Source organism: Fusarium subglutinans (assembly GCF_013396075.1).
Source record: "Fusarium subglutinans strain NRRL 66333 chromosome Unknown NRRL66333_c0000019, whole genome shotgun sequence".
Classification (NCBI taxonomy): domain Eukaryota; kingdom Fungi; phylum Ascomycota; class Sordariomycetes; order Hypocreales; family Nectriaceae; genus Fusarium; species Fusarium subglutinans.
Window position 1 is genome coordinate 124,249 of NW_023502082.1, and position 12,679 is coordinate 136,927.

General features: G+C 48.7%; 6 protein-coding genes across 6 annotated transcripts; 3 read left to right on the top strand and 3 right to left on the bottom strand.

Annotated features, from left to right (window-relative positions):
• Nucleotides 1-112: 112 nt before the first annotated feature.
• Nucleotides 113-1,320, bottom strand: FSUBG_2229 (short-chain alcohol dehydrogenase; the record flags this gene model as incomplete). Its single annotated transcript, XM_036679980.1, has 5 exons — nt 113-291; nt 341-575; nt 653-762; nt 816-878; nt 942-1,320. The coding sequence occupies 5 exons, from the start codon at nt 1,318-1,320 to the stop codon at nt 113-115; spliced, it is 966 nt and encodes a 321-aa protein (XP_036542150.1).
• Nucleotides 1,321-1,916: 596 nt separating this feature from the next.
• On the top strand, nt 1,917-3,916 carry FSUBG_2230 (uncharacterized protein; the record flags this gene model as incomplete). Its single annotated transcript, XM_036679982.1, has 5 exons — nt 1,917-2,294; nt 2,340-2,581; nt 2,630-3,246; nt 3,300-3,840; nt 3,904-3,916. The coding sequence occupies 5 exons, from the start codon at nt 1,917-1,919 to the stop codon at nt 3,914-3,916; spliced, it is 1,791 nt and encodes a 596-aa protein (XP_036542151.1).
• A 199-nt stretch (nt 3,917-4,115) lies between these two features.
• On the bottom strand, nt 4,116-6,277 carry FSUBG_2231 (cutinase transcription factor 1 beta; the record flags this gene model as incomplete). The annotated part of the gene is made up of 4 exons (XM_036679983.1): nt 4,116-5,081; nt 5,129-5,910; nt 5,961-6,000; nt 6,164-6,277. The coding sequence occupies 4 exons, from the start codon at nt 6,275-6,277 to the stop codon at nt 4,116-4,118; spliced, it is 1,902 nt and encodes a 633-aa protein (XP_036542152.1).
• A 690-nt stretch (nt 6,278-6,967) lies between these two features.
• Nucleotides 6,968-8,682, bottom strand: FSUBG_2232 (allantoate permease; the record flags this gene model as incomplete). Its single annotated transcript, XM_036679984.1, has 5 exons — nt 6,968-6,994; nt 7,041-8,003; nt 8,053-8,331; nt 8,383-8,423; nt 8,472-8,682. 5 exons carry the CDS (start codon nt 8,680-8,682, stop codon nt 6,968-6,970), a joined length of 1,521 nt encoding a protein of 506 aa, XP_036542153.1.
• A 414-nt stretch (nt 8,683-9,096) lies between these two features.
• Nucleotides 9,097-10,314, top strand: FSUBG_2233 (uncharacterized protein; the record flags this gene model as incomplete). The annotated part of the gene is made up of 3 exons (XM_036679985.1): nt 9,097-9,446; nt 9,497-9,637; nt 9,687-10,314. 3 exons carry the CDS (start codon nt 9,097-9,099, stop codon nt 10,312-10,314), a joined length of 1,119 nt encoding a protein of 372 aa, XP_036542154.1.
• Nucleotides 10,315-10,891: 577 nt separating this feature from the next.
• On the top strand, nt 10,892-12,594 carry FSUBG_2234 (phenylacetone monooxygenase; the record flags this gene model as incomplete). Its single annotated transcript, XM_036679986.1, has 2 exons — nt 10,892-12,243; nt 12,294-12,594. The coding sequence occupies 2 exons, from the start codon at nt 10,892-10,894 to the stop codon at nt 12,592-12,594; spliced, it is 1,653 nt and encodes a 550-aa protein (XP_036542155.1).
• Between the last annotated feature and the right edge of the window lie 85 nt (nt 12,595-12,679).

The following is a 12,679-nucleotide window of genomic DNA, read 5'->3' on the forward strand; positions in this document are numbered from 1 at the left end:
CAGAACATGTCGTCTTGAACCATCTGCACTATCATTTATATGCATATTTCGTACTTTGCCTCTCTCGGCGCAATCTTTCCGATCAATTTTGTACTTCATCTCATGACAGTGGCTATTCTTTATACACTCGGACTTTATATGAGTCCAACCATTTATCCTCAATAATTACCAGCTGTGATGCTTGAACCTTTTTCAGATATTCATCTTCGGGTGTGTCCTTGTAATCCTCTCTGTCAATATCTACGAAGCCCTCCTTTGCGATGGAGCGGGGCGTGATCATCAACGAGCGACCTGTGATGGTCATTAGTACCTGACTAATAATGAGATCTCTTGTACTCACCGTTGATACTTCTATCAGTTGCGATTCTCAGCATGCAGCTGGAGACATCTTTCTGTTCACCAAACTCCACACCGCGGTCGACCAGCCACTTCTCGTACTCCGCTGTCCTAATGGCGCTCTTGATCCAGCAGGGCGCGACGTAGTTTATGCGGATAGCCTGCTCGTGACTTGATCTTCGGACTGTTCTCATGAAGCCGCGCAGCGCATACTTTGTTCCAGTATACTCCCAGTTGCCCTATCGCATATAAGTCAGATTTGAAGTCTGTTGTTGACGCGCCCTCCAAGCCTAGCGGGGCTTTGTCGGGGACTTACTGGGCTATCAATCCAGGCGACCATCGAGCCTGTGATGATGAAACAGCGGTCTCTTGCTTCGCTCACTGGCTGCTGACGGAAATAATGAACTGCAAGCTTCCACGTGTAAACTAGAAACGTGTTAACCGCGGCTTGCGTAGTGGCGTGAGTGGTGACAACGTACAAGTTCCATCTATATTGACCCTCACAATGTTCAGGTCGGGCTTTGTTGGTTCTCCATTGGGGTCTGTAGGTACCATTAGTTCAGGGCTCTTCCACTAAACTTTCAGAGGGTTCAGTGAGCACACACCATCAAGATTCCACAAGCTATCTCCCGAACTGCGAGAAATGCCAGCATTTGCAATGACAACATCAACCGAATTACTTGGGCTTTGGCTTTTGGCCGTTTCGAACATGGCCTTTTGTTGATCCCAGTCTCTGATGTCGCACTTGATGAAGACACATTTTTGGCCGTCGGCATTGAGTTCTGCTTCAACTATCTTGCCTCGCTCTTCATTGACATCGGCGAATGTTACCCAGGCGCCAGCGGCGACAAAGTCTCTGACGAAAGCTTCGCCCATGCCATTGGCACCGCCTGTGATAATCACCGACTTGCCTCGAATGTTCTCGAGTTGAGGGGCGATTGTGTGGTCAATTGGACCATTGTAAGCATAGCGGTTGACAGCCATGGTGTAAGTGAGCTTGGTGGGCTTGGGATTGGTGGCAATGATCTCGTGGAGCAACAAATCAGACGAGATTTTAGAGGATCTTTACAAGTTTAGGTAAACCAGATAAACTTGAGCTAAAATTGACAAAATGCAATTCTTATTCCCTATCTCCCTCTAAGTATGCAGATATTATTACGGCGTCGCGCATCTTGGCCGGTTCGGTCCCTGTGCGATATCGCTGTAACCCCGCATTCAGCATCAGGTGGCCACTAACAGTCGGCAATACCGTTTCGGGATAGCCATTCATCAAACAACACTAACAACTTTGCCGAGCATGGTTGGCAAAGAGGGAGATGACTTCGGCAATGACCACGCAAGAGGCACGAGATGCTAACGCGATGGCCTGATTGAGGCTTTGCCGGCCCAGACTAGTGCTGGTAGAGCTGATGGGGCAAAGACAACACCAGCTATTTTACCTACGTTATTGTTAAGCATCATGAGTACTTCAACAACACCTTGAACTGACTCAACTTACAAGACCAATCTCATCCTCACCATCACTTCACTCTCACAAACATCTTGAGCAGTCTAGAAGACCACCCTCAACACCAGTCACAATGCCTGCCTTTGAGTCACCAGAGACCAAGGCGCAATCCGCCGAGGACTTGTCTTCAATGCCAGCAACTGAGCTCCCAGAACTTGTCACTAAGCTAGATGACATCAAGAATGGACTCAGCAACGGCCATACAAACGGTCACACAGCAGATCCGTTTACACTGGCCCAAGAATATGCCTACACACCACGCAAGATCAAGGTCTTTACCATTGGCGCGGGCTTCTCTGGTCTTTTGATGGCGCACAAGTTCCAACATCGCTTCCCTGAGATGGAGGACATTGTTGATCACACTATCTTTGAGGCGCGCAGTGATATTGGCGGTACTTGGCTGGCAAATAATTATCCTGGTGTTCAGTGCGATGTGCCGAGTCACATTTACGTACGTCTGTCCTTCTATGATCACGAATTGTACTTACAGTGTTAGGCATTCCCATTTGACCCCAATCCCAACTGGGAGAGGTTCTATGCTAGTGGTGGTGACATCTTGTCTTACATGAAGGCAACGGTCAAGAAGTGGAATCTCGACCGTGACTTGCAACTCAACACTCGAGTCATCGGCGCTGAGTGGCTTGATGATCTAGGTCAATGGAAGGTCACGGTTGAGCACGAGGGTATCCAACGAGAAGAGTTCTGTCACGTATTGATCTCAGCACAAGGAGTTCTAGTGTAAGCTCCAATCTCCCCGTCTATCAACCGCAATTACTAACTCCTCAGTCACGAATCGTGGCCCAAGATCCCTGGCCTGAAGGACTTTGAAGGCCACACCACTCACTCAGCCAGCTGGGACCATTCTTACGATTATTCTGGCAAGCGCATCGCTGTCATTGGCAACGGTTCATCGGGGATCCAGATCGTTCCGCAGATGGCAAAACTGCCGGGAACAGAAGTCACAAACTTCGTCCGAGGCCCAGCATGGGTGTACTACCGTGCTCCACCATCAAAGCATCTCGGCAGAGAGGACGACGACCCAAATCCTCGCTATTCGGAGGAAGACAAGGCACGCTTCCAAGACCCAGAGCTTCATCTCCAGCACCGCAAGGGTATTATTTCTCGCACGAATAAGTCTTTCTACATCTTCCGAAAGGGCGAGAACAATGAGCGCGGTATGAAGCTGGCTGCGGAGCAAATGGCTGAGAAGCTTGGTCACGATCCTGTGCTGTGCTCAAAGCTTATTCCTAAGTGGGAGTTGGGCTGTCGTCGTATTACGCCTGGTCCTGGATATCTCGAGTCATTCTTGCGGCCGAACTGTCATTTGACAGACAGCCCAATCACACAAGTGACGAAGAAGGGCCTCAAGACTGCTGATGGCAAGGAACATGAGTTCGACGTCAGTAAGTAGTTCCTCACGCTCTCACATCCGAGTAACATGCTAACCACTCGTCAGTCGTATACGCCACTGGCTTCGACGTATCCTTCCGTCCCCGCTATCCCATTGTCGGTCTAAACAACATTGATCTCCGCGAGCAATGGAAAGAGGACCCAGAAGCATACATCTCCGTCGCCGTCCCCTCCATGCCAAACTACTTCATGATGATGGGTCCCAACTGCCTAGGCGGTCACGGCTCCCTCGTCGAGTCCCTCAACTGGACAGGCGACTACTTCGTCAAGTGGATCAAGAAGATGTCCACCGAAGACATCAAGTACGTCGTCCCCAAGAAGGAAAAGGTCGACGCCTTCATCAAGTACTGCGATCAAGTCCACAAGACACTTGTCTGGAGTGGAGGCTGTACGAGTTGGTACAAGCGAGGCAAGGTTGACGGCCGTGTTACGGCCCTGTTTGGTGGAAGTGCGCATCTATTCAATCGCATGCTGGAGAATATTCGCGCGGAGGACTTTGAGATTGAGTACAACACGGCGAATCCGTTTAGATTCATGGGTAATGGGTTCACCGAGTTTGAGTTTGATCCGAAGAGCGATTTATCCTGGTATGTAGAGAAGGCTGAAACGCTTCGGTGTTGAGGCTTGATTGAGAACGATACCATTTATAGTATTTCAAAGTAAGATAGTATTAGATCTATAATTATAAATTCTCAAATAGATCCCCATGTCAAGATTGCCATTGAGTTTGCGTATATTCTGGTATTGAGATTGTAAGTGTTCAGAGAGTTGTTATAACAGACTCAGCAAACAAAGCATAACGGCAAGGAACAGACCAATTGCCACACGACTTTACTTGCTTGCATCAAATATCTTTACATTACTATAGGATATCAAGATTAATATTTGAAAAGTCAAAGTTGTAATCAACAAACGGCTCAAGCAAATCATGATACCGATTGAGCAGGTCTTCATGAAACACTGCATTCTCGGGCGATGGTAGTGCGGTCGCCGTAGTTCCAAACTCATCATCAGCAAGCAAACAATCCGCAATCCGACTCGTGGATCTCGTCACAAACGGAAACAGAAGCTTCCAGTCAAAGTCACTCGACGGTGCGTCCCCAGAGCCATTGGACCCTGCCGCTCTGCCTTTACCAGCATGCATCATACTTCGAGGTAGGGCCCGTAGTCGTTCGAAGCCTTGTCGTATAATATTTGCAGAAGCCCACATTTGCTGGAGCTGTCCGACTGCTTGGTCCAGAATGTCCAGGCCCTCTTCTGCTTCTTGAGAGAATTGCTTGATCCGGCTTGCTTGTAACAACGCGATAAATGCTGTGCCGGAATACCAGCAGGTAATCGCCATGAGAAATCGCGCATTGCCGCGCGACAAGATGTCTCTGAGAATTCTTGCGATACATGAGGCCGCTAAGATGGCGGGTGGCAGAGCTTGCGGCAGGTCTGGTGTTGTCCTTTGTAAATGCATCACAATAATCGTTGTCAGGTATGGGAGATGCAATTGATGAACATCCCTGTCGAAGCCTTCTGTTCGACTCGAACCAATCGGTAGCTGAAGATCTGGAGGTAGCGATTGGACCCACGCGACGAGCTCTTGTCTAAGCTCTGTAGGAAAAGTCGCCGTTTCCGGAGGCGAGTCCACTGACTTGGATAGTGCCTGGGACACTTTGCCCATTATACCGGCAAGGCGAACCCAGTGCTTGAATATTCGACCTTTCTTCTGTGACGCCGGATCGCTCGGGAAATCTGACGGTTGGACTTCTTGGATCGTCATGTCTTCAGGGTTTATGATGCACGGTTTGCTTTGGCAAAGAGACGTTAATCGCTCTCGTGCCTAGAACATGTCAGTACGCCTCAAACTGCAGGTCCATTAGAACTTACAAAGACAGTCCACCATAATCGCCGCCGCAAACTCAGGTGAAGTGCGCTCGAAGCCACGCTCCCCTGTTTCGGCTCACGGTGAATGTTCATCTGCTGTGCATGTCGTATTATAACGCTGGTCCACCACCAGCTTGCATGCCGATGTGCCGTCGCGGGTGAACGAGGTGCCCACCAGTAGAATAGGGAGACAGCCTTTAGAGACGTGAGTATGTCCGGTTCTTCATCCATGTAAAACATTATCCGCGCTTTCTCATAATACGCAGCCGGTCCTTGGTGGGGTATCAAAGGCGGTTGAATGTGACTCGCAGCGAGCGCAAGGGCATTCGCAAGCATAGGTGATCGCGCAAGCTCAGAGTCGAGCGTATCGTGATCGAGGACAGGACACCATGGATAGCAGTACTCAAAGTATGTTTCTGAGAAGCTCTGCTGCAGTTCTTGTTGCCGAGGGTCCGACGCCGGATTGCGAAGCTCGAGATTGGCGACGAGTTCCTGCTGCTCTGCTTCAAGCTGATTCTCAGGTCCGTAGATCTGAAGGAAGCCGGTATCAACATCTCCAGCATGACTGCGACCAGCGCCTTCTGTTGGCGACGTGCTTGACTTGGTCGGGTGATTGATCGCAGCATCGGGAGCGCGCTCAGTTGATGGTATGTTGAACGCGACGTGAATTGGTGTCGCTTGCACTGGCGCTGGCGTGTCACCCATGCCTGGGTCAATTACATTATCGTCAAAATCGATTTCTGTTGCATCAGGCGGTTCTGGGTTGCTCTCGCCCACATCTTCGCCTTCAATCTCAGTGTTACTACAGTCCAAGTGATGCCATGGAGCTACCTACCTGCGGCGACAATAGTATCGCATTCAGTGCCACACTCAGCCTGTGTAGACGCTCTCCTACGCTGCTTTCCCCTCCGCGACGGCCGAAGGTGACAATCTTGATCTTGGTTATCACAATTGGAGCATTTCGCCTGCCCCTGCGACGTCCGGCTCTGGCATACCGTCAGCTCAAAGCCCGGCCCGTCAACGAGCGCGGGGACTGACCTGCAAATCGCACTTGATCTTCTTAGAATGGCAAAAGAAACAAACAACTTCAGCGCGCTTTCGTTTCGGCTGTCGAGCACTGAAGTGGAGCCAATTGCCGACGAGTTCAGTCATTGCCGGATGAGAGAGTGTGGTTGTTGTGAGAGGTTACGTGAGGAGGTTGAATGCCGATGCAGGCTCAAGGCGAGATTAACTCTGGCCCCAGACTAACCCCAGATTTAGAAGCCGAGGTCGTGGTTCAGGTTGCAATCGGGGGGGAGATCCGATGGTTTTAGCAGGGGCTAACGCCTGTAGCGAGTTTGCTCCGCTAAAGATTAAGTTAAGTTCGGCGTATTTTTCACCCACGCGGGGTTTGACGCGTCCTTCCATAACTCCGTGGGAAGAGCAACCATTTCCTTCAGTTTTGATGAGTTTATTCTACTTGGGCCTAAGTTCTGGCATAAATTATAAATCTTTTGAATATTTAGGAAGTTACTTACTAAGTATTATAATTATTTAGGGAATCATATACCAAGTTTAGGTCATTATCCAGATTTCAATGCTGCTTCAGGGTAAGCCCTTGCGGCGATATTGAAACCATTGACTTCTCACTACTCGGTGAGATAGATCTGGGCAGCTGAGTACTTCACACCATTTTCACTTCGTTACAGGAGATAGCAGCATGCTATGTGTTATTTCATGGGAATGTTGGAATACTGATCAAAATTTAACCCATTCAAAGCTTGTATTAAAGTTCATAGACTACTAAACCAAGACTATATCCATTCCGAGCCAAACTCGATAAAAACCTGTCAACTGTGACATCTACAGAATGTAGCGGAATTGCATGTTCTGAATTGTTAGTACGTAGACCCATGAGTGACGGCAGACGACTTACCTTCTTGTCAGTGAGGTCATCCTCATAGGCATGATCGAATCCTTCAGTGGTACCAGACTTGTCACGCTTGCTGTTGGACCACATGCATAGGCCACGGTAGACAAGAGCAAGGAGGCCGGCAATGATGGAAGTAACGACGACGACAATGAAACCAGGTTCAAAGCGAGGTGCGTCTCCTTTCTTGAAGCAGAGCGGACCAACAAAGTTACCGAGACAGTAGCCAATGTAGAGACCAGACGAGGCGACGGATCGCTTGGTGTATCCCGCAGTGTTGGCGATCTGATGGCCCATAAGAACAGCATATCCACCGCCAACGGATGGCAAAATATATACGGCGAATAAGAGGGCTCCCGTAGCTGAGAGTGGAAGAAGCCAAAGCAACAAAGCGGCGAGGACAGTGCCCATCTGAGCAATAAAGACCAGATAGGACCTGTTGTTTCTGTACTTGTAGGCTAGATAAGGGAACAGAAGCTGAAGTGTTCCAGCATATGCGCCACAAGGCATCATGAGCAACAGCGAGTTGAGGGTGCTGAAGCCGAAACCATGGATGATGATAGGAACGAAAGTTGAGATGGGGGCATTGGCAATCATAGACAAGAAAGCAATGGAGAAGACGGTCCAGAACTTGGGGTCAAGCAGGAGCTCCCAAATCTGAGCGACCTTGAGATGAGTGTTGCGGACACCAGAGTTGTTGGTCTTGAGACGCGCAACAAGAATGTATCTTTCTCTCTCATTGAAGCCCTTGGCGCGGACAGGATCGGGAGGGAGGACGAAGACGAGGATAATGCCCCAGACGATGGTGAGAGCACCAGAGAAGTAGTACATGTATCGCCAAGAGGATACTCCTCCGTTGATCTGACCGAATCCGTAGTTGATAGTCGGAGATATGATGGACACGTATCCGGTGCAAGAGTACCAGATACCCATGCGCATGGCCTGTTCGTTCTTCTTGTAGAAACTTCCCTAAAAAGACTAAGTAAGGACTCAACGTGTATGAGACAGGCAGACTTACGACAATCATCATAAACATGGGGCTGATACCTGACTCCAACAAGCCAAGGAAGAACCGCTGAGTATAGAGTGTCTTGTAATCCTTGCAAACCACAGTCAGGATGAGGCAGACACCCCAGAGTGTAACAATTCCGGAAGCAACTCGTTCGATGGGATATCGCTGTGCGAGAATCATGGCCGGGTAAGCTCCAATGATGAAACCAAGATAGAAAATGGCAGCCGACATGGAATATCGATCACCAGCGAGGAGACCGAGGTCTTCTCTGAGTCCGAATATGGCCTTAGAGAAAGATGTTAGCAACAGCATGAAGCTTGGAGATACCATACATACAGCCTGAGATAACATAGCCTTGTCGTAATACTGCAGTCCATCTGTACATCGTTAGCTTGCATCCCCTGCTCGACGATCATGCAGCTTACATGTAGCACAAAGAACAGGCATAAGCTTCCAATCAATCTTGCGGCGCAATTTCTTCTCCTCCGCCTCAGTCCAGACCTCATCACCCGAATAGGCCTCAAGGACTTTCATCGCCTCATCCTGATGGACAGTGTCGACCTCGACTCCTTGCTTGGGAGTCATGTCTGCCTCCTCTCGATGATTGATAGCAGCGCCCTTTTCAGAATCAGACATTGTTGATCAAATGATGAATGATGATAATGATGAGGGAGCATTTCGAGTGGATCGGAGCTCGATACTTATCTTGATTGAATCTTGCTTTGACGCTGGATGGTACGGGGTAAAATTCTGGGGTAGAGTCCGGGGTGGATTGTTTGTGCTGGATGGGCTTGGCAGGCTTTTCTGCTTTTGGTTTGCCGATCATTGTGCCGATGGCCTGGGCCCGACGCTATTGTTGCGGGGTGACAACTTCTTGACGCGTGAGCTTGTACAGTTCAAAATCTTCTAGTCATCTGTGCCACTCTGATCTTGACTTAACGTGGGGTTACCAGCCTAAGAACATTTAAGTTAAACTATTAGAAAAAAGCAACAAGTTTGTCTCGGTCTAGCAATATCCTAAGTCACCAACAACAAAGTGTCAAAGACAGCATGGAGACAGCACCGCAACTTGAGATTCCTCCCGGAGAGGCTATCAAAGCCGTCAAGCTCATTAATCCTGTCAACTTTGGTCCAGCTATTCTTGAGAGGTTTATGGCACCAGCTGTTCCTGGCCTTGAAACATTCAAGAGTTCTCCTTCGTTATCATTCCTTATTGAGCACCAGTCTGGGAGGAAGCTAGTGTTTGACCTAGGAATTCGAAAAGACTACAACAATTACTCACCGTCTATTGTCAAGTATTTACCGACTACCAAGTACACTATCGAAGTAGCGGGGAATGTGGCAGACATCTTGCAGGATAATGGTGTCCCCTTGGCTGAGATTGAAGCCGTGATATGGAGGTTAGTTGAGCAACCTAGGAGAACCTGCTGATAGTTACTAAAGCTTCCAGTCATTGGCATTGGGATCACATCGGCGATCCTTCCAGCTTCCCTCATCTCACAGATCTTGTCGTTGGGCCGGGCTTCAAAGATGCAATGCTACCAGGAGCACCGGCAAACCCAGAATCACCCATCCAAGAGAGCGACTACGCGTATGTATAGTTCTAAAACATGTGGATGACGAAAGCTTACCATTGGCAGGAATCGTAATCTGCGTGAGATTAGTTTCCAAGGCCCAGACTCTCTCAGGATTGGTCAGTTCCCCGCGTTTGACTATTTTGGAGACGGTTCATTCTATCTCCTCGACAGTCCCGGTCATGCCGTTGGCCACCTATGTGGCCTAGCACGGACTACAACTTCCCCAGATACTTTCATTCTGATGGGGGGAGATGTCTGTCACTACGCAGGTATCTTTCGGCCTTCCAAGTTTCTTCCAGTACCAGATACCATCAGCCCTCATCCATGCCATCCAGATGAAGATGGAGTTCTCTGCCCCGGCGAAGCTTTTGCAAGGCTGCAAAAATCACGAGGAAGGGCACCAACTGATACCCTCTTTGACTTGACGTTTGGCTTGGATCTAGAACTTGCTTCCAAGACTACCAAGCAGCTGCAGGAACTAGACTGTAACGAGAATATCTTCGTGGTTGTTGCTCATGACTCCACTGTCCGCGATGGAGTTCCTCACTTTCCGAAGAGTCTGAATGATTGGAAGGAAAGAGGATTTGGAAAGGGGTTGAAGTGGGCTTTCTTACGCGATCTGGAGAAATACTGGGAATCTGAGGGCTTACTGGAAAGCCGAAAGGGCATGGACGAAAAGACTAGATCATAGCAGCTTAACTAGGGCCATTGAGTGAATAGTTGAATTCGACTGTATTTCGAGCTATCTTTATTTGAGAAGTCACCGTGAAGTAGCCTTCGTTTACTCAGTACCGGGCAACTTTTATCTGGATTGCCGGCTTGAAATCTGCTAATTCTGACAGGTGTCACAAGCTCCCTTTAGCTTATGACTCTACTGTCTTGGCAAGCCATTCATTCAACAACTTCGGTTTCTTATCAACCCCGTGTCCGAGCATCGGACGCCCTTTGGCTAGCGCTACGCGGTACCAAATGACTCGGCAATGACTGGTTATCCTATTTCGGAAAGGCGGGGATAGCCTCAAGTCTAGCTCTCGGTTACACGATACCCCAGTTCCATCATCCCCGGATGTGCGGGGTTGAACAAGGACTCCCTGGAATGCATACAGAAGAGAATAGGCCCGCGGGCATAAATCGACTCGCCGGACGTAACCTTCTTGATACCAATTGTGCTGCAGGCTTCATCGATCTTTAAAACTTTGTCATACCTCACCACAGCGCCACTTCTCTATCTGGCAACCACCCTATTATCATCGTTACACAACTTCGCAATGCCTTCAGCACAACCAATTCGCGGTGATGCGTTTGGATCACCAGACAGCAACTTAGACTATGATGTCCTTATCATCGGTGCTGGACTCAGTGGTATTCTTAGCCTGTACCGCATGCGGGAACTTGGCTTGAAGACACGAGTTATCGAAGCTGGTTCCGGGGAGGGCGGAACTTGGTTCTGGAATAGGTATCCTGGTGCTCGGTTTGATTCAGAGAGCTACTCATACATCTTCTCATTCTCACAAGAAGTTCTCGATGAGTGGAATTGGACCGAGCACTTTGCTCCTCAACCAGAAACGCTTCGGTACATCCAGTATCTCACAGACAAGTTTGACTTGAAGCGTGATATGCAATTCAACACGCGTGTGAAATCGGCAAGGTTTCAAGAAGATACATCATCGTGGCTGTTGGAGACAGAGGATGGCGAGCAATATACATGTCGATACCTCATCACCGCCATGGGCATTCTCAACCAACCGACTTTGCCAAACATTCCCGGTGTACAAAACTTCAAGGGACAAGCCTGGCATACAGCCAGATGGCCAAGTGATGCTTCCGCTCTCAACGGCAAGCGAGTTGGAATTGTCGGTACCGGCGCAACAGCTATTCAGACCATACAAGCCATCTCAGACAAGGTCGGGCACTTAACAGTGTTCCAAAGGACACCAAACTGGACAGCTCCACTGCGAAACAAGAAAATCAGCCCAGAAGAGATGGATGAGATCCGCACAAGATACCCAGAAATCTTCCGAAAATGTGCCGAATCATACGCATGCTTCATTCACGTTGGCGATAGCAGGAGTGTCTTCTCTATGACAGAAGAGGAGCGTCAAGAGCAGTGGGAGAAGCTATACGCCGAACCCGGCTTTGCAAAGGTTCTCAGTGTCTCTTCAGATGTCTTCACAGACCACAAGGCAAACGAGCTTTACAGCAAGTTCCACGCTGATAAGATTCGTGCAAGAATCAATGACCCGGAAGTGGCTGAGAAGTTGATTCCCAAGAATCATGGCTTCGGTACAAGGAGAGTCCCTCTTGAGAGTGGTTACTTTGAGGTTTTCAATCAGTCAAATGTCAAGTTGGTTGATATTAGGGAAGACCCGATTTCTCAAATCACAGAGACTGGCGTTCAGACGGGAGATGCGTTTTATGAGCTTGATGTTCTTATCTACGCTACTGGTTTTGACGCTGTCACTGGTTCTTTCAACGCAGTTGATATTGAAGGCCGAAATGGAACGAAGCTGAAGGATGTCTGGGCTGAGGGTATCAGGACGTTCTTGGGACTTACAGTTCAGGACTTTCCTAACATGTTTATGATTATGGGTCCTCATCAGATGTTTGGAAACATTCCTAGGTATGGCCATCACCCTTTTTCACTACTATCAGCACTAACCAACCGTTCAGGTCCATTGAGTATGCAGCGAACTGGGTTGCCGAGTTTATCCGATATGCTCGTGACAATAAGATCATCAGCGCTGAAGCAACTGACAAGGGAATGGAGGAATGGACTCAACATGTGCATGAGTGCGGAAAGGGCCTACTAGCTAATGAAGTTGACTCATGGATGACAGGGGTCAACAAAAACTTGGCTCATAAGCAGAAGAGATCCATGACGAGATATAATGGCCCTGCCCCAGGGTATCGAAAGAGGTGCGATGAGGTCAAGGGAAGGGATTATTCAGACTTTGTGTTGACATACGCTTGAGGATAGAGTCTAATAGAATTTGAATGTTATTATGATATGTTACATTTTGATGATATCGAGGCCTGATAGATGCTATAGAGAATTT